This window comes from Strix uralensis, chromosome 10, assembly GCF_047716275.1.
Source record: "Strix uralensis isolate ZFMK-TIS-50842 chromosome 10, bStrUra1, whole genome shotgun sequence".
Lineage (NCBI taxonomy): Eukaryota > Metazoa > Chordata > Aves > Strigiformes > Strigidae > Strix > Strix uralensis.
In genome coordinates, this window is record NC_133981.1 from 1098525 (window position 1) to 1121988 (window position 23464).

The window sequence follows — 23464 nt, forward strand, 5'->3', positions numbered from 1 at the left end:
GCCCTTGAATTCCTTCTGGATGCCCATCATCCAGCAAGACTGGCCTCACCACAGACTGAAGTCATACAGTTCTCTCCCTTCTCCCAGGCTTGGCAGGTTAGGTCCCTTTGCTAGGCTCTATCTTAGAATTATTCTATTTATATCCTCCGTAGGTTCATGTGTTTGTAAATAAAGAGCTTTCCAGCTCACTGCAGATATTAAACTAAAAGGAAAACACAAAGAGTTTTTGAAACTGCTAATAAGGTAGCATTCCTCTGCTGTCTTTCATCCTTCATTTCCCAAGATCCCAGAGCACTTTACACATGTAACTACAGAGCTGCTCTGCCAGCAGCGTGACACAGACAGTCCTGAGTGGAACATGGCTGCTCTAGGCCATGACTGCATCTTTCCAACTCCTCAGCGCGCTGGGCTCTCACTTTTGCTCTGCCACCCTGTGGCTGTTCACCTGCAGAGCTCCAACATGCCAGTGAAGTGCCTACTGCCCAGAAAGAGACGTCTTGTACATGCCAAGAACCCCGCCAGGGAGGATGGCTCATTTTCCCACAGTCAGGTACTTGCAACCAATTAACACAATTGGTAGGATTTGAGGAAAAGAGCTATTTTCAACTGAGCCAGAAACCCACCCAGAAAGGACACTGGTACTTCAGGGTTTGGTCAAGAGATCGGAGTTAGCAGTTCTGCCCCAGTCATGAAACGCACTGCAGCTTTTAACAGAGACTATTCTTTAGGAGATGGGTCACAAGCCTGATTCAAAATCTTCATGACCAATGCCAGAGCACACCCCATTTTTAGGTGGGGAGATTTAGTTCTGATTCCAAGCAAAGGTTGCCACCTACTGAATCCCTGCTACCATGACTGCATGCTCTGACCCCCACAGCTCACGACCTCTGGCAGGATCACAAGCCAGGCTGGAGTCCCAAAATAAGTTCCAAGGAAAAGCAGAAAACAGGCTTGTAAAAACAAAGCTTTTCTCACTGCTACTCTCCCCACAACCCAAAGATGTATTACTCACTGAACATCTGCACAGCCATAGTAATTTCTAGTTTTGCAACACTGACAACCTTAGAAGTATTAAAAGAATCTCCTTACATCTTTATTCCACTTTGGATTCATTATAATACAGCCTGACAATATATGCTAGTACGGTACATTCTGCAACATTTAACCCCTGTTCCCAGTTGCCATTCTTAACTTCACGGCTTAATGACACGGAGTCAGTAGATCACAATATGACCCTGTTAATATTTTTTTAATGCCATTTTTACAAATTACAGCATAATGCACTGATTACGAGGATGAAAGGAAAGTCTCTACGTCTGTCTGGAAACCAAATAAAAGAATGTTTGAACATCTGTTCATCCTACAAATGTCTTTAAAAGCTTTGATTTTCCCATAATCATTTTGTTCCACCATTTCACCCTTTTTCAAATGTGTATCCAACAGCCTCAGGACAGCAGCCAGAGATCTGCGGTAATAGCACATTATAATCAAAGTTCTTGGGCACACTTCAGTTCTCCTTTTGGAATTAAAAATGGGGAAAAACAAAAAACCAAACCCCAGTCTTCAGCAGATACCTCTCCAGCTGCCTGTCCTACACAAACCTCTGCTAGGGGAGCAAAATGCAAGGATGAGGCTCTGCGACAGGGGCTTTCCACAGACGATTACAAAGGATGAGGACAGGGTACAGTGGTAGGTGAAGGGACTTGCCCGGAGCACAGCACACGTACCTCTGCACAGCCTGCTCCTCCGGGCCCAGGAGTAGCTGTCCAGAGACTCTGCCCAAGTCAGAGCCTCAGTGCCTGAAGGCAGGCAGTTCCTCCCCACACACAGGAGCTGGTGTAAGCTGCAGGACAAGAGCCCTCCCCACCACGCTGGGCTCCCCACACCTGGCCAGCACCCACATTTACATCTCCTCCTCGAGAGGCAAGAGCAGAGTCAGAAGGAGAAACAATGAGCAAAGATGGGAAACAGGAGCACTGAGGAGGGTAGGTTTTGGGACTGAGAGGGTGGAAGAAAGGTGCTGAGTTAGTATGTTAGTCTGGAAATGAGACAGAAGATGGGTGGGAAAGATTTTAAGAAGTGTATTACAGGAAACTGGATGAGAAAGAGATGGGGGTCCAACTCTGGAAGCTGTTGCTGCTCCCTCCCTTGGAGTACACCCCAAGCAAATAAACTGTGGGACCCTCAGCACTAGAAGACCTTTCAGCCAAGCGGAGGGCTGCACAACTAAGTATTCCGGACTAATGACTTCAAATGGATCAAGTCCAGTCCCATAACAACTGACTCGCTGATCCTGCTATGGGCAATCCATAGCGTAGAGGGGAAAACATTAATCATAGTGCTTTGTAAAAATACATACCACCATTTACACCGACAGCCTCCTCTCCAGAGCTATTCAAAAATGCCTTAGAAATGAGAAAGAGAAAAACCTCTAAGTGCAAGGCTGACAACTCTGGAAGAGCCAACAACATCCTGCAGCAGGACATCTCTCCTGATGACCACCCTCTTCTTTCCAAAACTCCAAGCACAGTCAGCAGAATTTAGTCACCCATTTAAAATCTGGCAAAGACATTAGAACTATACAAAGAAAAATGTAAGTTCCTTAATAATTCACTTCTGGTTTTTTGTGTGGGTTTTTTTGGTTTGTTTTTTTTTTTTTTTTTTTAATACCAATAATTGTTAGACTAACCTGGGATGGTAATAACAGCATGCCTTCTATGTCATCTGTTTCTCTAGTTTCCATCGCAGCAGTATCTTAAGCAGAGGTAACAGTGAAGGGTACAAAACAGGATTTGATAAAGGCTTAAAAGAAAGATAACATCATAAATATTCCTTGCAAAGACTGCCTTTGGGGGTGTCTGGGAAGAGGAAAGAAATGGGGAAGGAGAGGTGACAGGGGTGTGAAATGCATTTTTTTTCATTATAGAAGGATACAATTTCCAGCAAGGCTGGCAGCACAAGTCACATTAAGCCACAGCTGAAGTTGCCTGCCTAATTCCTCTGGGATCACACTGAAAGCATACCCCATAATCTTAAGGGATGTGCTAAAGCTTTGCTGGGACTCACTCAGCAGAAACTGTTTGGGATTATTCCACAAAGCACTAATTCTGTTCTGATTTAAAGGGGCACCATCAACCTGGTTTAAACACCAGACTTAGCCTGTCTCACAACTGTCCAGCTGTAAATAACCTCTCAGTAGCTGGTATTTTTGCCATCTGTATCCACTTTGGTTACCTGGAAATTAAGAGGAAAAGACAGACTGAAAAAGCCAGGATCATGTTAGCATGATGGACTCAAGCCCATCAATGGGTATTTGATTAGTAACACTGAGTGTTATTAATAATATAATTATGATTAATAAGAATGAGTGTAGCAATCTATTACAGTTATTTGCTTTCACACGCAACTAATGCACTTACATGTGGCCATCTTCTATGGCTGGCTTCTGCAAACATGTCGTTGGCTGCTATTTAACATCAACAAGCAGAAGTACTCTTTTTGTTCAAAAGGCAGCAACTAACACTTTCCATCCCGCCAAGCCTGAGTTCAATTTCTGTTCCAGACTGCAGCTTTCGTACCTATAGAATTATTGTTAGTTTTCATGCTAAGGTGTCCTATGCTTTGTAAATAACAAAGAAAGGATATTACCAGGGCTTTCCTTTTTATGAACCTAGGACATGAAACAGAGGAAGAACTAAAGCAGCCATGAAATCCCTATTAAACAACTAATGGTTTCTAAAGCATCTTGGAGATATTCATTTTACAAGGCTTATGCTGCAATCTTCTATCATTATTTTAATGAAATAAAGCCCTTGACTATTTCCAGAGGCAACTTTTTCTTTCACACACAAAGACATTTTGGTTACCAAAAAAGAAAATAATTCTGCAGTAGGATTCACCACAAGAGGCAGGAAATTCAGAAAAGCTATATAAAATGTCACTGACAATAGGTTCTGAACCTTTGGAACAGCAAACAGAACAATTAAGACTCTCAGTTACACGCATCATTATGTTTAATATGAAAAACATTTCTAGATATAAATCCTATTTATAAAAAAGATCCATACCATCTCTCAGATAGCATCTTACATGGTTGCAGCTGAAGGAATGTGAAACATCCATTTTAGGTTTCACCTATTATATGCTGTGCTTTCTGTCCCCCGCTTTGCTCGGGGAGGTAAACCTAGACTAATCAGCTTCACTTTGTGGGTCACATGAAATTCACATCTTGACTAGATTTAGATTAATATTGGTGGCAAACTTCTAGATCAAGAGAAACTTCAAAACAATTCTTCAGAAAAACACTGCTATTAGAATGCACACCCGAATGTGCTCATCTGGCAGGTGACGCTCTCTGAGAGGCTGTAATGATTCACACCACAAAGATGACAAAATAAGCAGATTCTAACAGAACGAAACCAGATTGCAGAGATTTTTGGAAGGGGGCACAGAGTCAGCAGGAGCTTCCAGGCTTTGTTTGTGAGGAAGGAACAGGTCTAATGTGTTCAGACAAGAAACACATTCCACTCAAATTCATTTCAGAGTCTGGTTTTCAGGTGAGATCAGAGGCCTCTCTTGCTTTCTCAGGATTGAATCATTTTCTTCTGCATGTCAAAGACATATCTTTTAAAGAGAAGAGAGATGGTAACAGGTTGGGCTGAATCATTCTTGCTGCTTTCGTCCTCTTTGGCTGTATCCCCCTTCCCTGCCTTAGATTTCTTCTTGGAGGCAACATTAAGAAGCATCTTGGTATCTGGCTTCAGCCCATCTGTAAAAAACAAGAACATGGTGTGACAAACACCCTCAACATCACATTTCAGTGTAACTGGAAAAAACAAACGGGCAAGTTTACTTCTGAAAACAACCAAAGAAAATCAGAAAGTAACTCAGATGAATTAGGAAAGTCACATTTCTGCATCACACTTCTGGAATATGGCAACTCACCTGAAAAAATAAGAGAAGCCTTCAAACACAGTTCACAAAAGTGATACCCCAAATCCAGTGCAGTATCCTGGCTGTATCCTTCTACAGCTTTTACGGTATTAGATACAGGCAAAAATCTAAACAAGTCAGACCAACTTGCTAGGTCTAAGCCTTTTAGCTCAGCAGACCTATTATTTACACACATCTCCCAAAGTTTTTTTTTTCATCATTAGGACTATTTATTAACATATAAGTCATGAATCAAAACCAACAACTGGTAAAATAGTAAAATTATAGTCCTAAGGGCAGAAGATTCTTGAACATCTTTAGTCTATTTCCCAGACCTGACAGAAGCACACTGCTTAGGTTTTAACAAATTATACAGCTCTCTGTGTGTTTGGGTTTTTTTTGGCTAAAACACAGTATTTGTTAAGGGTTTCCACTGTCACTTTTTAGGGGAACTAGAATTAACCTGTATAGGATTCTGGGGATCTAACTTAAGTCTTTCTCCAGACATTTGTGCCCAACAAAAATATTTGTCCTGTTCTTCCTAAATGGCTAGGGTTTATTACACTTTTATATTTTCTTTTAACTCGACACATTGGTGACATTGTAGATAAGAAATGCAAGATAGCAAAGTCCAGAGAAACGCTGTAAAACAAGAGAGATGCGGCTCCTAAGAGACCACTCCTGAAGAATTGCTTTCTTAAAGCAGAAGACAGCAAAATCCTTAGAAGCTTATTCTGCACCACCCGAATACACTGCAATGTGGTTCTTGGGCACGTGGCCAAATTCAGTTCAGGTATTTTTAACCTGTGGTGTCACATAACCTTATCTCAAACACTTAATCAGCTTCTCTCCACTCATATTGAAATTCAGATGTGGATTCTCATATCACAGCCTGACAAAAAGATTGAGATGCTTATGATTTCCTGGAGACAGGAGGTCTACAGGCACAGGTGATCTGCTCCGGCACAGACACACCGAGAGGCACTCACAGCTGATTGCGGGGACACGGCCACGGCACCGGAGCCGCCTCCCCATCTCGCTGGGGCAGGTAGTGAAGGGCTCCGCAGAGGGCAGGGAGGAAACGAGGAAGTGCTGAAGCAAGACCAGGAAACTGCCCATTTGCCATTTCATACAAGAGGTTGTAAACTGGCCCTAACACCCCACAGCGCAGCCATGAGACAGAGGGGTCTTGCTTTTTTAAAAAAATGCAAGAGCACAAGAAAAAGAGAAAAACAACACGTTATGTTTATAACTGCAGAACCTACAAATTACACTGAGGCTGCAGAAGTCCAGCATCAAGCAGGATCAACTTTGCATAGTTCTGCAAGATCTTGTATTTCTCAGCTGAGGCTGCAGCCATTTTCTCTTTTCAGATGGCAGAATACAAAAACAAAGTCACGATTATTTCATTGTGAAAATAATTGAGAGTGTTTTTCCTTGACGGGTGAGAAGTCTGATAATGACTATCTTCGCATGTATAAGGTTCAATTAATCAAACTACATACTATGGTGTGGCCTGACCACATATTTATTACATGGTTTTATTACATTGTATAGTCATGTTCGATGCAGCTGTTTCAATTTAATTGGATGCTTTCATATAAATCCCATTAATGTCATTAGCCTTACAATCACTCCATCTTCACTACAAAAAATAATTTATCATTACATGAAAAGCAACTTATTTCCTACTTGGAAAGCTCTGAGAGCATCTTGGGTGTTGCTAGAAAAAAAAAAAATAGCCAACAATCAAAAAAGAGGAAAACAAAATAAAACCAGCAAAAAGAGTGATCTCATGCAGTCCCACTCTCTACCTTTGCAGGATTTATTTTACATTGTATGTTTTCTACTGTTTTGACCAACCTAATTGTAAGTGTCCCTGAACAGGGTTTCCTACACTTTTCTGGGAAGACCATTTATTTTTTGGACAAAGAAACATTTCGTTTTGCTTTCTAGCTGGTTTCCCTTTCTGGGTCTTATCACTATTACTAATGTTGCTGTTACTGGCACATTACTGTTTAAGAAAGATGTTTAACTAAATCCCGTCAGAAAGACACACTTTAAATTAATTAAAGCAAACAAATCCTAAAACACTTCTATTTATGTTAGCAGGCTTCGCAAGACTCTAATTTCCAAAAAATGCTAATTGGCAGAGAGAGTAACGGAGAAGATGTGGAATTAAAACTGCAGCCAAGATTTCCCCTCATATGAGAAGCAAGGCACCGGGGCTGCTACCGATGCCCCCCGGGCAGGTCAGCCCCCCGCCCCGCAGCAACGCACAGCCCCAGCCGCAAGCGGGGGAACTCCCAGGCACGAGGGCGAAACAACCGCCTTGGATAAACTGAGCTTCAGACACTGCCAGTGACATCAGCGAGCGCCCAACACATCTGAAACCTGGCACAGCAGTTCAGGTGTTCAAACAAAGAATCTCATGTTTGAAAAATTTCACAAAAAAAGGCTACGTTGTATGTGGGACTGTACTGGAGAAAATGTATTTAAAACTGAGCAGTGTCACCTCCTCCACCCTATCGCTCACTTCCCTGTATGGAGGAGTAAAGATATACCTCACCTGCAGCCCTTAACACCTATTTGGACTCAAATAAGCTATTACAGGTAAGAAGTTTACAGAAGAAATGGAAGAACGTGGTAGTTCTTACCAGTGAAGTGACGGGCTGACAGCCAAAGGCAGCTCAGGTATTATTAAATTCACAAGGTATCTAAATTACCTAATCGGATCCCATGGCCCTCATTCTGCAAACAGATTAGGTGGCTGGCATCGTACCCTAACAAATGGCATTTTCTGTTTTTCTGCTCTGGTGCCAGGAGGTCTAAGGGCTGAAGAGGCTCTGTGATAGGGAGCAGCACAAAGGAGCAGGCAGGGAGAGACAGGCGGGGAGGCACAATCGGGGTTTCATCTACCTCCACGGATTTCTCGCGTTACACACAATGCATACTTTACATTTTACAAAACCAAGGAAATGAAGGGAAATATATCTGTCACCGAAGAAGACATCAGACCTTTAATAGCTGAAATGACGGATATTTTTAGATGGAGGTCTAGTTTAACTTACTTACATTAAGGGTCTAATCTCTCCTGAACAATAGCTATGTTAGCTTGAATACATAGTGAGAAATCTGTTCCATTAATTAAGTGCTGCCTGTACTACTCGGATTTGTAGCAAATGTTAATAGATTTTTTTTTTTCTTCCTCTGTTGGACAATTACTTTATTTTGCCAAGTTGCTAATGGATTAAATTGAAAAGGTCCGTGTGTTAAAAAAAGACTTTAGCTTCAAAGTTCTAAGAAATGGCTTGCATACAACAGTGGAAAATACCTATATATTAATATTATTAATGGGCAGTCCTCAGAGGCACATAAGATATCTGAAAGCTTAGTAAATTCATTCCCACCCATCATAACCACGTCTGTAACAAGTGCCCAGACAGGTCTTATGTAAAATGTACTTGTAGCATCAACTAACCCAGGTTAGATATAAAAATCTACTTGTAAAATAGTCTAATCCATTCTTTTAGTTTCAACTACTGTTAATAATCAACAAATAAGAATACAGACTCTGAATAGAACATCCTTTGTCTCAGCATGGCCTCAAGGATTTAGTCCAAACTGAGTCATTTATAAATGCAAAAAAATAACAGTGAATTTTCAAATTCAAATGAAAAGGGACCTCATTGGGAAATGTATTTTCAAGTCTAAGAGCATTTTCACATGCACAAAATAATGGATAAATGTAATATTTTACACAGTTTTCACGAATAAAAACTAGTGTCTTAGTGATTTGCAGTATCTTACATAGTTAAATGCATTGCAGCCTCGAGTTTTACAATTACCCATGCAAGAAATTTGCATAGAAACACACCGATTTCAATAACTTCATATGGAAATTTCACACTACAGAATTCTGAACCCCTTCTTGTGTATAAATATAGGGAATAGATCTTGCTCCCCCCTCGCAAAGATACGTCTCCACAGGAGTTGTAGGGTGTCTCCAGCACTCGGTGTGACAGAGGCTGCCCGCAGCAGGGCCAAACCCCACAGCCAGCCCCAGGGACAGGCCCCACGCCGGGCTGCGGGGAGCGCGGCCACTGCCCAAACCCCAACGGCCACGTACAGCACAGCGATGTCCACACCAGCAGGGTTTACTTTTGCTTTGCTTTCACTACTACTTCTTCAGCTGGAAGGAGGACGAAAGCTGATAGAGTATCTCCTCTGCTAATTCCTCTTGCTAATCCAGTGGCAGGGTGAGGGAGCACTGCTAGGCTTTTCCCCCATACATGTTTTTATTTCAGCTGTTACCTGTAAGCTTGGATCCTACTTTACCTCTTACATAACTTCCCCACTTCACATCCTCCTTCCCTTAATACTGTCGTTCCTTATCACCATCCTCTGTCATCTTTGTTGTCTTTTTTTTTTTCTTATTAGTCTTCTGCTCCTTGAAAAGGTCCCCAAAGATGGTCTCTGCTCTCCCTCCTAAAGTCCAGTTCCTTCTTCCTTGACTCCCAGTTCTACTCACTATTCTGCCCTTTGGGAGTTTTATCTCTCTCTTTCCTTTTCCAACTTTATTTTTCAGATTTCCCATCTCTACATTTCTATTTCTTATTTCCACAAATCTCTTCAATACTTAGGAACAGACCTGCCTTCTTCAAAGCTAATGAAACACTGTGTTTGAATGGAAGATTTTAAAGACTGAATGCTAGACACATTGTAGATGAGAAGCAAGATAATACAGTATCTCCTTGTAGCCCAGCCAGAGACAGGAGTAATTTTTAAGCAACTGATAAAACACATCATTGAAAACAGGTGTAATAATACAGGTGCACAGCCAAGAGTAATTTATTTTGCTGAACTACAATTCCTTTCTCATATGCACACTTGTAAAAAAAGCCTACTGCTAGTTATCCTCGCCAGCACTGATGAACATGAAGGTATTAGCATGGATGATTACACGGTTTTCTTATGACACTGAAAATCATATCGGGGAAAAAAGAAAAATTATATTAAAAGACTTCAAGTCTCCTCATTCATCAGAACTTGGCTTTCAGGTCAAAATTGCAAGTTCATTCTACCAACTGAAAAATCAGCAAACATTACACCAGCTACCTGCAATGGTACTTGCCACAGTTTGCTGGGAAAGTGCTGACTCAGGATTCTTACCACTGCATTAAGAAAAAGCACATTGAGGCTACCCTGGTAGCTACCACAGGAATAGAAAATATTCCTTTTTGTTCTCAATATTTAGAAATTCCTAGACTATTCTTGACCTGCTGATATTATCTCCAAACCTCCTATTCCATTCAGGAATTTGTGAGCAGAGTTTCAGCGGGAAACTGAACTTAGTTTTTGCATTCTGTACACAAAATACCCTATTCACTTCCTTTGAACACTGCAGGTAGAAGACTCAACCACATGCAATTTCTTGTTTCCTGTCAACCTTCAAATGTTAAAAATTGACTGAACATCAGAGAACAAGTTAACATAGCACGTTTGGTGTCAGAAACAATTTTTAGTGGAGGCAAACATAACCTTTTAATGACAGGCAGACATTTTTCTTTCTTCCTGAGGCAAGGAAAAAAAAGAGCAAAACTTGAGAGAGGCAAAGGGTTGGGGATAATCCTCACTCACAATGGATTATTCGTAACAGCTGGTTTTCACAATTTCAGGATTTCCTTAAATTGAACCCTCAGAGCCTGAACCCTAATTACACAGTTAAGGAGTGTTGTGCCTACATCAACTCTCCTGCTAACAGTACAAAAGCCCGTTGACCTGAAAATCAGAAATAATTAAGAGCCCTGGATGGAGACATCCATGCCACAGTCTGATGCAGAGGGGCCGCACCTGAGGGTGCATGAAGACTGGTCTCTCCCCCTGCTTACTGCAGTGACAGACCATTGAAAGGAAATAGAAACTTCTTTGCCAGTACTGTGGGACTCGAGAATCCAGTAATTCAGCACAACACAATTATAAATTAATTTGTTGGGGTTTTTTTTCCTCTTGCAACAACTGTGTATATTCATCCAAGACTTAAAAACTGTGTTTACCTATGTTCAAAAAGGGGCACAAGGTTCAAATACAGCACTCTTATCTGTTTCAGATTCTGATCAACTTTAGAACAAGTAGTATAAATCTATTGCTGGTTTCCAGCAAAATTAAGAGAAATACCAGTGGTACAAGTGTTGGCTCTCAGAGTCCCACAATACACTAGCCAGCACACACTTGTTCTCCACCTAGTCCCAAAACATGTCAGCCATTCTATGAAAAAGTTATCATTAATTTCTGTCTGAAAAACATGAAAAGCTCATGCAATTATCCCTAAAGTTTTGATTCAAACAAAAACCAGAAGCATCCCAAAATCAGGTGAATTTGCCCAACGCCTCGTGTTACAGTCATCTCTACAGTCAGACAGAAAGGACAAGAACAACAGAAAATGCAGCACCCTGTTGCTTGAACTCTTTACATTAAGCTATTAGATAGCAACTCTGCTTCTCATCTCCTCTGCTAAAGATACCCAAAATCCTGCCTTTTGATTTTATTCAAGCTAAGGTGGCAGTTTTTCTCCTTCAATATCCCAGCAAAAAAACCCCTGAACTGATCAAGAAAAAAAAGACATTTTTGTAAGCCTTCCAAGAACAAAAGTGCTATGGTACTGTAAGAGTACATACATACACTGTAAGAGGAACATCAGATACACCACACCACATCCTGCAGGTTCTATCTAACTTGGCATCACATCTGCCTCTCATTAATACATGGTGCTCCAGAGAGAGCAGGGATGGAAACTGTGTCCTGAGCTAACCAGAGCCCGGGATCAGGCAGGAATTCTCTACCTGACATCAGGGTCAGTATGTCGACACCTACGAACCCTTCTAGCCAAAAGATTTAAGTACAGTGCTCCTACAGGAGCCAGTCTACTCTGCTCCGACATGTTCAGCACCACGATAACAAGCGTAATATGATTACCCAGGCAATTTCAATGTAATAGTTGACCAGAGACTCACTCAAGAAACAAGGGATACTCCTTTCCTTGCTACCCTCAGGAGCTCAGGATTTGAGCTTCAATTACTTTCACAGATCAGGCAATGAATTTTACTTATGTAAATCCCTTGACAATTCTCCAGTAATTCTATTTTGAATTCACACCACCGTTTCCCACATCTCTTGTCAGTTCTCTCAAATATTCTGCTAGAGTTTCAAACTCCAGAGTAGATTCAGTTTTCTCTTCTGGCTGGTACAAGACCTGCTATTATCACCTGGCCTAGTTTGTGACTATTAATAGGGCTACAGGGTGAAGGTGGCCAGGGAGAGCAATCAACCTCCAAGGAGACCAGAAGGTAGACTCCTTCCTTCCAAACGGGAATTACCCTAATGCCTCAGGGTGGTACTCGGGATCTGTGCAGAATATCCATAATTCATTGTTTGATGACAGAGACAAGAAAAAAAAAACATCTTACAGCCAACTTTGAGCAGAAGTAGACTGCCCCATGTCCTGACCAAACACTGTTGTGACAGCCAGCCTGCATCAGCAGAGCTATTCCCACAGTCTCAGCTTGGTAGACTGTTTGGAAATCCTTAACTAAAACATTTTCCCATAAATTTGGGAACAGCTGCCCTGTACCACATCAGAGAAGGCTGCTGTTCAGTGGTGAACTGAATTGAGTCTTGTGTATCAATTTAAGTTTATACAGGCTTTTGGGCTGAAGGACATTATTATAAAAGGTGGTACTACTGGAAATAACATGGATTTCATTATGGGCTCCTACATAGCAGGGAAAGAGCTAATCTTCCTTAATGAGGAAGACAGAAGCTGTTTTAATTCAAGGGCTGACCTAGGTGAAGTTCAGGCCGAAGCTGTATTTGGAACACTCTCACATCAGGCTGGACACAATCCTTTCAAGCCCAGTGCCAATTCTACACAATGGCTTGAACTGCACTCTCCGGCAGTCCTTAAAGGCACATTTTGTATCTTGGCTTTTGCTGCAAGCAATCAAGAAAGAATGCAAGAAAACAAAACTGTTTCCCAAGCACTGTTTGCTGGTGCCATAATTAATATAATCAAACAATTCCACAAATTGCTTCCAATTGCTGGCGTCACTTTCATGTGCAGAGCCAGACTTTCAAAGAAGGGCCCTTCTTGTCCTACATCCTTACGCTGGTAACCCTCACTTCACACAATAGTAAACAAGACCTCACTAAATAGTATAGGGTAATTTGTACTGTAATAGGTCCCCAAGGCACCATGGACACAATTTGAAATGCCATCTAATTTTTCTTTTTAATTAAAAAAGCAGTTACTATATTTAAACAACAACACAAAAAAGTTCAGAGGGGACAGACTGGAGTTTCCCACAGCTCTCTGGGAGTTTTCTCAAGGTCAGGAAGAGTTTTATAGGCTCAATTGGTACACATTTTTTTTCTTTAATTAGTCTACCATACCCTCTGCATGAAGTCAGCGTCTTGATTTTCAGCCTGATATTTTTCATATTGCTAAATGGAGCACAGACTCCAGTACCACACCATATCTATCAGCTGCTGAACGGTTATTGATGCCATACTTCCCTACACATTGCCTGCCCCTCCCCTCTCCTCTCTTGGTCCTAGACTTGTCATCTACACTGAGGACACCCAGCACACCACAATGCATCAAGAGGTTTTTTTCATTCATGGTTTTATACTTCTCAATTTCCAGCAAGGTGATCAGGGTGTATTACCCTATTTCTCAAATTACCATAACCACATTTTAACATTTTGGGGTTTTTTTCTGGCAAAAATAAAGTGTAATAATCAGTGACCAGATACAAATGGACATATCTCATTCCAAAACACCCCCTAACCCAACACACCTTCCAGCACCAAATAACAGCTGTGAAATGACCTACTTGAGATCATCATTCCTTGGCTAGTTGGCCACACTCCAGCATGGATAGGTTGGGAGTACCAAGCCTGACCTCGTCTTATACGCCAACACATATTTCAGCTGCCATTATGTTGCATGACACAACCATTTGTTGGCCAATTCTCCTAAAGAGAAGATGATTTTATACTTTGCACCCCTGAAACCTAACTGTGATTTGCATGCTCTACACAATTTTTTGTTCCTGCATGCCAAAGACCAGCTTTAATACAAGTTACATGGGAGACTCCAGTGCACCATGATTACTAGGTCTAGGCTACACAAATTAAGTGTACACACGATACAACGGATGGATTTGCAGAGCTACAACACAACCACTGCGGTAATCTTTTTGGCCTCGAATCCAACAGTGTCCCACTAGCCTAAAATAAAGGATTTTCAAATTAATTTCTGCACGGGCTATATACGAGCTTTCAGTACATTAACAAGGTTGCAGTTATGCCAGCTGGTATCATACCAGCAATTATTTGTAAACTCTGTTTGCAGTTGATGGCCACTCGAGGTCCATGCAGTCACTGAGATGATGTTTTTACGCATTCTCCCAGCACACCTACAGGGAAAGGCAACTCTCATACTGACACTGTGCTTTTAGTCTGCATGTTCTTCAGGTTCCCTGAAGCAAAAACAGTGCATGGAAAATGTCCAGTGCACAACAGGAGCAACTGTGAAAAAATAATGGAATGAATAAGGACATCAAATTATTAATACAAATATATGCAGTGTAGTTGGAAGCCTGGAAATGTAGACAGGCTCTTGTTACAATTCAACAATAGAAGAGTTACAGGCAGGTCAGCATGAAATATCCAAGACCATTCAGAACAAAGACAGAACAGTGTCTTAAAATCACACTTATTGTCACTGGACCTCTCAGTAGTACTCTCCCAGGAAGGGAGAGAAAGAAAGAAACATGCAGACATCAACATGATGAGTAAAATTTGGGAGAGTCTGCGACAACTGTTGTACAGGACAGATTTTCACAGGTTTTATTGTTGAGGTGGTCCTTGCTGATTAAATCCTCAAATCAAGAGGTACAACAGCACAAGAACGTCCCAAAGAGAACAGTTAGGTATGTAAAAATACATCAAGGAACCATTAACCGTAGGAGCTTTCATAATTTTAAAACCCATAGAGTATCTCATTGGGACTAAATGAATAGCCAGTGAGGGAGTTCTCTGCCCAGAGCCACTCAGCAGTGGGACAGAAGATATTTGATTGCGTTTTTGTCAGCACCCTAGTACCTGTAAAATAGTAAATAAACAAAACACCAACAATGCTCACGCTCTGTGCCCTGAGGTGAGCAGAAACAACTGAAAATGTTCTGAATTCAACACAAGGGACTAAAATTTCACCAGCCTAGTGAAAAGGCAGCAACCACAAAACCAGTACCAGTACACCACCTCTCCCACAGCAGCCCTTCAGAAACACATACAGTGCGGAAAAAGTTCAGGTTAGCAGATCTGACAGAGAATCAAAGGCAATTCATTACAAAGCAGCTTCAAATCAAAGTGCTAGATCCGCAGGCCTGTCTGTAATCCTCCCATCTTGCCTGCAACTCTTGATGTGCAGTAGACACCACAGAAGCCAGTTAAGCTGGACCAACTCCGCTGACGTGTCCCAGGCATCTGCTGCTCAGCGCTGGTCCAGAGTTTAAGTTTGGCGATATTCATCTTCCCCTGGGCTGCCTTTATAAAGCAATCCTGAACAATGGGACTTCAGAATAAAGAATAAAACATTTAAATTTTTTTTAAATTTCTAGGCAAGGGCCTTTAATGCGATTAGAAGGGGAGGGGGATTGGATAGCAGCTTTTTCTTTTTTATGTTATGTATATTGTGTGTAAACAAATATGCAATTTGCTTTAAAAAGATAAGGTGATTAAATTTTTATCGGGCTTGTACTCTGTTGTCACCACAACAAAGAGAATTAGGAGGAGGAAAGAAAGGCCTTTTTATTTGAATTATGCTCTTACCAGAGGTTCTCTACAGCACAGCTGTAAAGCCACTCAATGTTCTCCAAACAGGCCCTTTGATTGCATTTTATTCAACTTGTTTGCATTTGGAGCAATCGAAAGGAAAGGAACGCTCCACATTTTGATGTCTTAATGTTCCTTAATACCTTCTTTAATTTATATTAAGCTTCTTAACTAGGGTGATGAATTCTTCAAAAACAATAAAGACCTACTGCAGAAATCTTTCACACACCATGAAAATTGAAATTATAATGTATTCATTGCGCTTTGTTATGAAAAAAATTATTTAGAAGAAAGATTTAAAGCATATAAAAAAATCCTGAAGTTGTATGAAAATTACTTGATCCACAGAAATAGATGAAAGTTCAAACTAATTATTACAAGGGAAATAAAATGTTGTTGGAGGAAGAGGAGAATAAACAGTATGAGAATTGGGCTACTATGAAGTTTTCAGTCTTTTCATAACCTTTAAATTCCTTCTATATGGCTTTCTACAAAAAAGGATGCTGGAAATTTGTATAATTTTGTTTACCAAGACAAATTCAAATGTTTTCAGTTCTTCCTCCTTTATTATTCATGTCCTTCTTTCCTAAAGTGGGTCTTCAGGTTCGTGGTTCCTCAGTGTATTGCCCTCCCAACATCTCTCAGTCTGCTACGACCAACAGCACAGGCTGAAATCGGTGAAGACCGTAAGGGAGCACCCCCCCTCCCCGACGCAGCAGCTCGGTGGGCACGTGTTCCTGGGCGAGGCTCCCCGATCGAAACCCCGCTCAGCGGAGGATAGCAGTCAAACGGGAGGCAGGCAAGGGTCATGTCATGAAAAGTACAGAAGAGGCCACCCAAGGGACAAGACTGGATGGGTTTGTTTTTGCAGGCACTGCATGTTTTCCAGTTATAGTTACAGGATGCTCAGTCTGGTTGAGCTTCAAACACTAATTATCTGGCCCACATGACAAAATGCACTCTCAACTACTGCAGTGTTCTTAAAAATCCCCTCTGCAAAAAACCAACACAGCTTTCAGTGAAAGTCCAATTAAGGTACAATTCAGCCTTAGCAAGGAACATCCAAAAGAGCATATTCTTGCTTTGCTTCCCAATTTGTCTGCTATTTTACTTTTTTTTTTTAAACTTAGTAATTTTACATTTCAATGCAACTTCTTGCAACATGTGTATGTGTATAGCTACAAACACATCACCTTGCTCTACCTCTGCCCCTGCAAAGCAACTCCAGAGAAGATACAAGCAGCCACGGCTGGCACAGCTGTCCTGAACCCCGACACAGTGCCCAGAGCTGTGCTGCAGCGCCCAGGTGCGGTGGAGAAATGAGCTTCCTAAACGAATCCTCCACTACATCAAATCGTTTGAAATATCCTTGAAATAATGCACTTGAAGAAGAATGTACATTTTCATCTGGAATGACTGTTATTTCTTGTTGACACCCACTGACTGCTTACCTACCTTCCCGAGTCACATCTTCAAGAAAATTGCAGGAAAGCTCAGATTAAAACCTCATGATAAAGCCTGCCACATTTACAAAATGCTTGTGAAAAAAGCTCGCTTAGCTGTACCAGCAATCAACTGGCCACAATAATTAAAACAATTAAAAAAATTCACATGCTGCATTTACCATAGAGTAAAACAATGCTGATCTTAATCTAATACGCATGCAGCCTGGGTGAAGTGACACCTCCCCCTCCTGACCAGGGTCACACCATACAAACACAGAAGCATCAAAAGCTGAAGAGTTTAACAGCGTGTATGGATCACTACAGGAAAACTGAAAAAAAAAAAATCTCTCAAGCACCAAGAAATTGCAGACTGTGGTCAAAGGCAGCACAAAACAGTTTTACAAACCATGTTGTCACCCTCTGCCACGTTATCATCATCTTTTCCTCACATCTGTCCTACAAACTCATCACTGCTTTTGCTAGAGAGAGTGCAGAGAGACAGAGCAATGCTAAAAGGGACAGTTATTCAAAAGCATCATAATTATCTTATAACAGGTAATGCCTACTGTATCCCACCTATTAAAACTTTCATCTGCATTTTAAGGGAGCATGTACAAAATTTACATATCCAGAACAGTATTTATGTATGTAACCACTTAGAAGTCTTAACTGTTGTATCTACGAAAGCTTGTGCCTTTAAGCAGAAATGATTCAAGAATTTTAATTTGTTTTAAATGTTGAAAAATTCCATCCAAGTAAATTGAGTCAACAAGCCAGCAAAGTATGAAGACATGTATCTGTTTTTTATTTAAAAAATAAAAACCTCAAGTCTATACACTTCTTAGTCACCCACAAATCCTCTAGTAGTGAAAAAATACTTTGCAATAACTAAGTTTCCTGCATTTCTTTTAATTAAGACACTATGCTTTTCCCCATTCAGCACATGCTGGTTGAGCACTGCTGAGCCTTAACTGATTCTCTTTGTATTATTTAACTAACTACTATTTTAAAGTGTTCTTATAGAAATAAATTAGCCAGTGATTTTGGAAACTGGGAAAGGGAGCAAAGATTTGCAGAATGGGACTCTTCCTCTAAGCTGCTTCAATATCATTAATTTCAAAAATGCAAAGTCATCAGCCCACCCTCCAAATAAAAACAAATATAACCATTATTTTTAAAGGCATAAATTATATTCCACTTCTGAATACCAAGACTTTCACTTCAATCTTCTCACGGTTTTTCTCAGTAATCACAAAGACCAGAAATAAACCTTTGAGTCCAAAGTTAATGTTTTCTAATAATTACTTTACAGCACTTGGGCTCCAAATAAACAGCAACACTGACAAAGTCAAACACAGTCAAACAGTGATATGTTTACAAAGGGGCTGGCACACTAGGTCAGACTTTAAATGAGATAGCATGAGTTGCAGAGATACAGCAGCACAGACCTAGCACATATTAATAACTTAATACCTCTATCCATGCCACAGCAGTACTTCCATTTTTCCAGGCAAGCACCCAAGGGCTGGGTTTCCTTCCTCACTACACTATTCCTGGGGCACAGACTGTTCTAAAACCTCGTCAAGTAAAATATTGGAAAATACAGGAACAGCCTCTGTCCAGTCCATGCAAAGCAGATCGTATTTAAGGCTGAGGGAGATTAGCTTTCCTGAGCCATCCCCCAAAAACCCCACCTTTCTGAAATTTCCAGGTGCTGATACTGTTTAGAAAGGAGATGTAGGCAATTCACAAGGCTCAGATGCAGAAATCAGTAACAAGTGTCCCGATGCCAGGTGGCTGGCTGGAAGTGAACAAATTCCAGCAACCTAATTTACAAGATTCCCACTACCCCTGCCAATCTGTTTGAGTGTCTGGGTCCAAACCCAGCAGTGCGAGGGAAAAGGTTCACAGCTTGTGTTTCAGGGTGTTACAACAGGCAGCCAAGCTCTGTGGACTGATGACCTGCATTGAAGAGTCACTGCACATTTCCAACACACCAACTCACTCTGCCTTGCACTGCAAAAAATCCAACCCCCACAAACAAATTCGGTGTTTCTAGGGAGCGCAGTAAGAGGCAGCATTGAAGGAGAGGAAAATTAGATTACAGAAGATGTAATATGACCAGCCAAAACACACAAGTTAAAAATCAATTAGCCCCATTACCAAAACCACAAAGGCAGCATCTTGTGTGATGACTTGATTTCATTAAGCTTGGGTTCTAGTACAGTCCATTTCAGGAGCAGGAGTTCTCACATCTCAAGATTTATTTTTCTTGACAAATAATTGTTAAACATTTGCCTTGTACTAACATCTCAAGGTTTATACCCTAACTTACTCAAAGACAACACAGGAACATAGTTTAGCCTACCAACATAAATGACTTGTGAGTGACCCTACCAAAGCCCAGAGTATCTTTTGCCCACTGAGTTTTGCTAGAATACTGGATTTTGGGGGATGAGGAAAGAAAAGATAAGACAAATTCACAGTCAAATTAAATTTTCTCTGAAACCTCTTCTACATCTTCCTCCTAGCTCCCATTATGACACTGCTCCAGTCAACTCTGCACTTCACAGCATCTAAAAAGACATCCAATAAAAGGAAAGAGAGTGTCCCTTCTAATACCTATCTGTGCCTGTGTTCCCTATTTAGAGCCCTGCCTCAGGGTTTTCATTCCCTCCACCCTTACTCTCTAGTTAGCATCAGTGGTCCTGATGTCTCCACTTACTGCTCAGGGCAGAGCTGATCAACTGCAGGTTCTGTGACGGCAACCAAGAAGCCATTTACAATTCCAACAGCTGTTGCTGATTTTGCAGCAGAATCATGGCAAATCTGCAGTTCAAACCCTCCCTCCTTACAAGAAGGAGAAAACAAGAACAATCAAAAACAACCCAAGAAAAGGGAAGGACTGGGAAAGTGTCATGGATAAAGGCACAGCCCCAGCTGATAACGTGGTGTAACAGTCTCTACACTGCTGCCCTTGCACAGGCAAAATGGTTAAGTCAACCGTGAGGTCCTACCTTAGCAGGTTCTTTCCTCACCAGCAGACACCGGAGGAAGTCTGCAGCACACCACAACATTACACATTGTCCTTTTAAAGAGACACGTGCCTGCAGCCAGCAGCACGAGGCAGAGCTCTCTCGGGTACCGCAGGAGGAAGCAGTGCCGAGGAAGCCCACCTCAGCACAGGTGAACATGCCAAACCCACCCCTCCGCTTCACTAAGCTACTTCAGCCTTCACGGATCAAAACGGAAGCAGCAGCATTCCCTCATCCTGCATGCTGATGATGAGGGGACTCATAAAGGTGCTTGTTTCACAGGCAGTTCATCCAGACTCTGCATCTACAGTTAAGTTTGCATTAATACTTACACTGCTAAAATTCAAGTTCTAGTAAAAGCTCTGAGGAGAAAGAAAAATTTGAGTCTTTACAAAATATACCAGGTGCACATCCTTCCAAATAGGTTTAAACAATAAATCCTAACAAGATTTTCCTCAGGACAGCTATCCTTTTATCTTTTGGAAGAAATACGGGATACTGTGGGGGAGATAACAACCTAACTTTTTGGAAGGAAAGCAGGTAGTTTGCACAAGAGCCCATGCAGGTGGTTAGAACGAAGCAGCATCTTCCAACTCCCTCCCTCTCAAACCAGATCAGCCTCCATGTCTTAAATGCACATACTTAAGACAACCTGTGTGGTACCTGAGTTCTGCCCCAGGTGCAAGAAAAAAATCATCAGTTCGCAGACAGGAATGACCCAGTCTTATTTCCTGTATTAGCCAAAAAGATACTGAGCAAGGAGTTCACCAAGATAATTTCTGCAGCAGGTCAGAACTGAGAGGTATGTAGCAATTTGGGTTTTGTTTCATGTTTACATGCATCAACTTTGACCTAACAACTTTTTAGTAAAAGAAGAAGCAGAAATAAAACACTCAGATGCCACCTGCTCAACTTGCAACTCTAAAGTATACTTTTAGTGAATTTCATTGAACAACAACAATAAAAAAACCTACAACAAAAAAATCACCCCAAAAGTCTCAACATTAGAAGAACCTCTCAGTCGGTTATGCTGACTTCTAACGAAGGTTAGTTTGTGCTCTGCAATCTAAAATTATAATGGACAGGCCACTCTATTCCCACCTTTTATTCAGTTCTATTTTACTACTCCCAAATATGTACTACCTAAATTTGTATACTCTTTAGCAGTAGTTAATCTTCAATTAAAATACCTAGAGCAGAAACGAAGATAACTGGTTTAAAAGGTAGAAGCTTATTGACAAAAACGTATGCTTCATATTGCCTTTTTTTAATTCTGCATATTAAAAATGTCATTTTTATGACTTGAAAAAAATCTTCAGGAATAATGAAGGCTAACAAAAGACTGAAGAGCAGTAATTTAAAAAGCTCCATATGTAGCATCCTGATTACTGTATCAGTCCCATTTCCATAACGAAGGGAGAAGTCACCAAACTGCTGCCTGTCCTTTCTGGTGACAAGGAAAGGGCAAAGAGGACAGCGTGTTTTCAAGGCATCATCCTTCAGGCTCCAAGGGAAGAACAAGAAGTCTCCTGCAGCACAATATGTGGGTGTCAGTGTCCGGCACTCTTCTGGAATACGGTAACCCCAGCTTTGGTGGTCCCTGCACATGTACTTAATTTGGAAGCAGCTGGGTTCAAAAGTTTATCCTCGCTTTTTGACCTGCAAAGGTTTAATGTGTGGGCGTGCACATGAGTGTGTACATCGTACCACACAAGCTGAAGATGTGCAGCCACAATAGACACTGTCTGAGTGTTTACGTGTACGGTTCTGCATGCAGAACACACTGCGTATTTTTAAATACCAGAATCTTCTCCAGTATACACTGGAGTGACTTGCACTGCGTGCGTGTTCAGCCTTCCCGAGCCAAACATGGCCAGTCAGCATTTCAAAATTCAGTAAGCTTCTGCAATTTTGGGGCATAATTTCAAAAAGGACAGATTAACAAAGTAATTTCTTAATTGCAATACTACCTATTTAGATAGATTCAACATGCTTCATAGAAAGTACAACCGCCCAATCTGCAAGCTCGGCCAGATTAACGTCTCTAACATGCCTACCACAGGTACGCCTAAGTAACGGATTCAACAGCCAGAGAATTATCTTCACGTTTATAGTGTTTTTCATGAGAGACGCAGCGAGCTAAAAATGTAAGTGAAGCAGGGGTTAAGTAAGAGAGGCAGGAAGACTAGAAAGCACGAGGAGGCTGGGAACCTCTGAGCACAGTAAGTTTATGAGTATCAGCGACAAAAGTATAGTCACAGTCTGGTGGAATAGTCACAGCTCAGAAGAACTAATGTATTCTCCAGCCAAAATCTGAATATTTTCTTGAATTGCTCTAAAGCACTCTACAATTGCAGGCAGAAATCCCCAACATTGGCACAAAGGATATATTTTTCAACCATTTGTCATTTTACAGCTCAGACACAGAAGCAAGTTAGTGCCTATCAGCTGAGCTTCGGTAACTGCAAATATGCTCCTCAGCACATCATATGCATGACAGAACATCTTCACTGGGATTTAAAGAGAGATCTAAGGTTATGAATTTATAGCACATTTGTGATGGGATTTGAGCATTCAGACAGTCACTATCACCGAGATAACAAACAGCAACTCATTAATCCACAGAAATGTGACAGTATAGTTGAGTGCAATAGTTTTCTCAGCACTTGTGTTATTTTGAAATCTTGAATCAATTGTTTACAGAAGCTCTTCACTTGTGTTCACAGCAGTAAGTGCTCTACATACCAGCAAATCTTTAATAATTCCTAATGTGCAGCATGTATGAAATAGAGGTTTGTTTTATTTGAACGATAAAACCCAGCACACATAATGGATAAATAGTTCATGATGAGTGGAAAACACCAATTTTCAAATGGAACAAGCACTTTGTGTTTGTTGATAAAGTTGTAGCTTTCAGTCAGAATTATACAACAGTAACTCTATTACAAACCAGTTCCAAACACAACAGGGGGAAAACACTTTGTATGCAACACAAATCAAGTAAAGTATGTAGGCATAATGGCATAGAAAATAGAAGTTATTTAACAGAAGAGCCCATACATCAGCAACTGAAACTGCGAATTAAAACATAAGATGGTGCCCCAGGGGGAACACTCAGCACAAAGACACTACAGACAGCAAGTCTATGAAGACCAG

At 41.1% G+C, this 23464-nt stretch overlaps 1 protein-coding gene across 2 annotated transcripts in view; it reads right to left on the minus strand.

Moving 5' to 3' along the window:
* Positions 1 to 3995: 3995 nt before the first annotated feature.
* The window catches only part of EEFSEC (eukaryotic elongation factor, selenocysteine-tRNA specific), a 131612-nt gene continuing 112143 nt past the window's right edge, over positions 3996 to 23464 (minus strand). For both annotated transcript variants that reach the window (XM_074878770.1, XM_074878769.1), the window contains one exon: positions 3996 to 4768. In XM_074878770.1, coding sequence (XP_074734871.1) covers positions 4584 to 4768 — 185 coding nt within the window. In that variant the 3' untranslated portion in view covers positions 3996 to 4583. The remainder of the gene's footprint in view (positions 4769 to 23464) is intronic.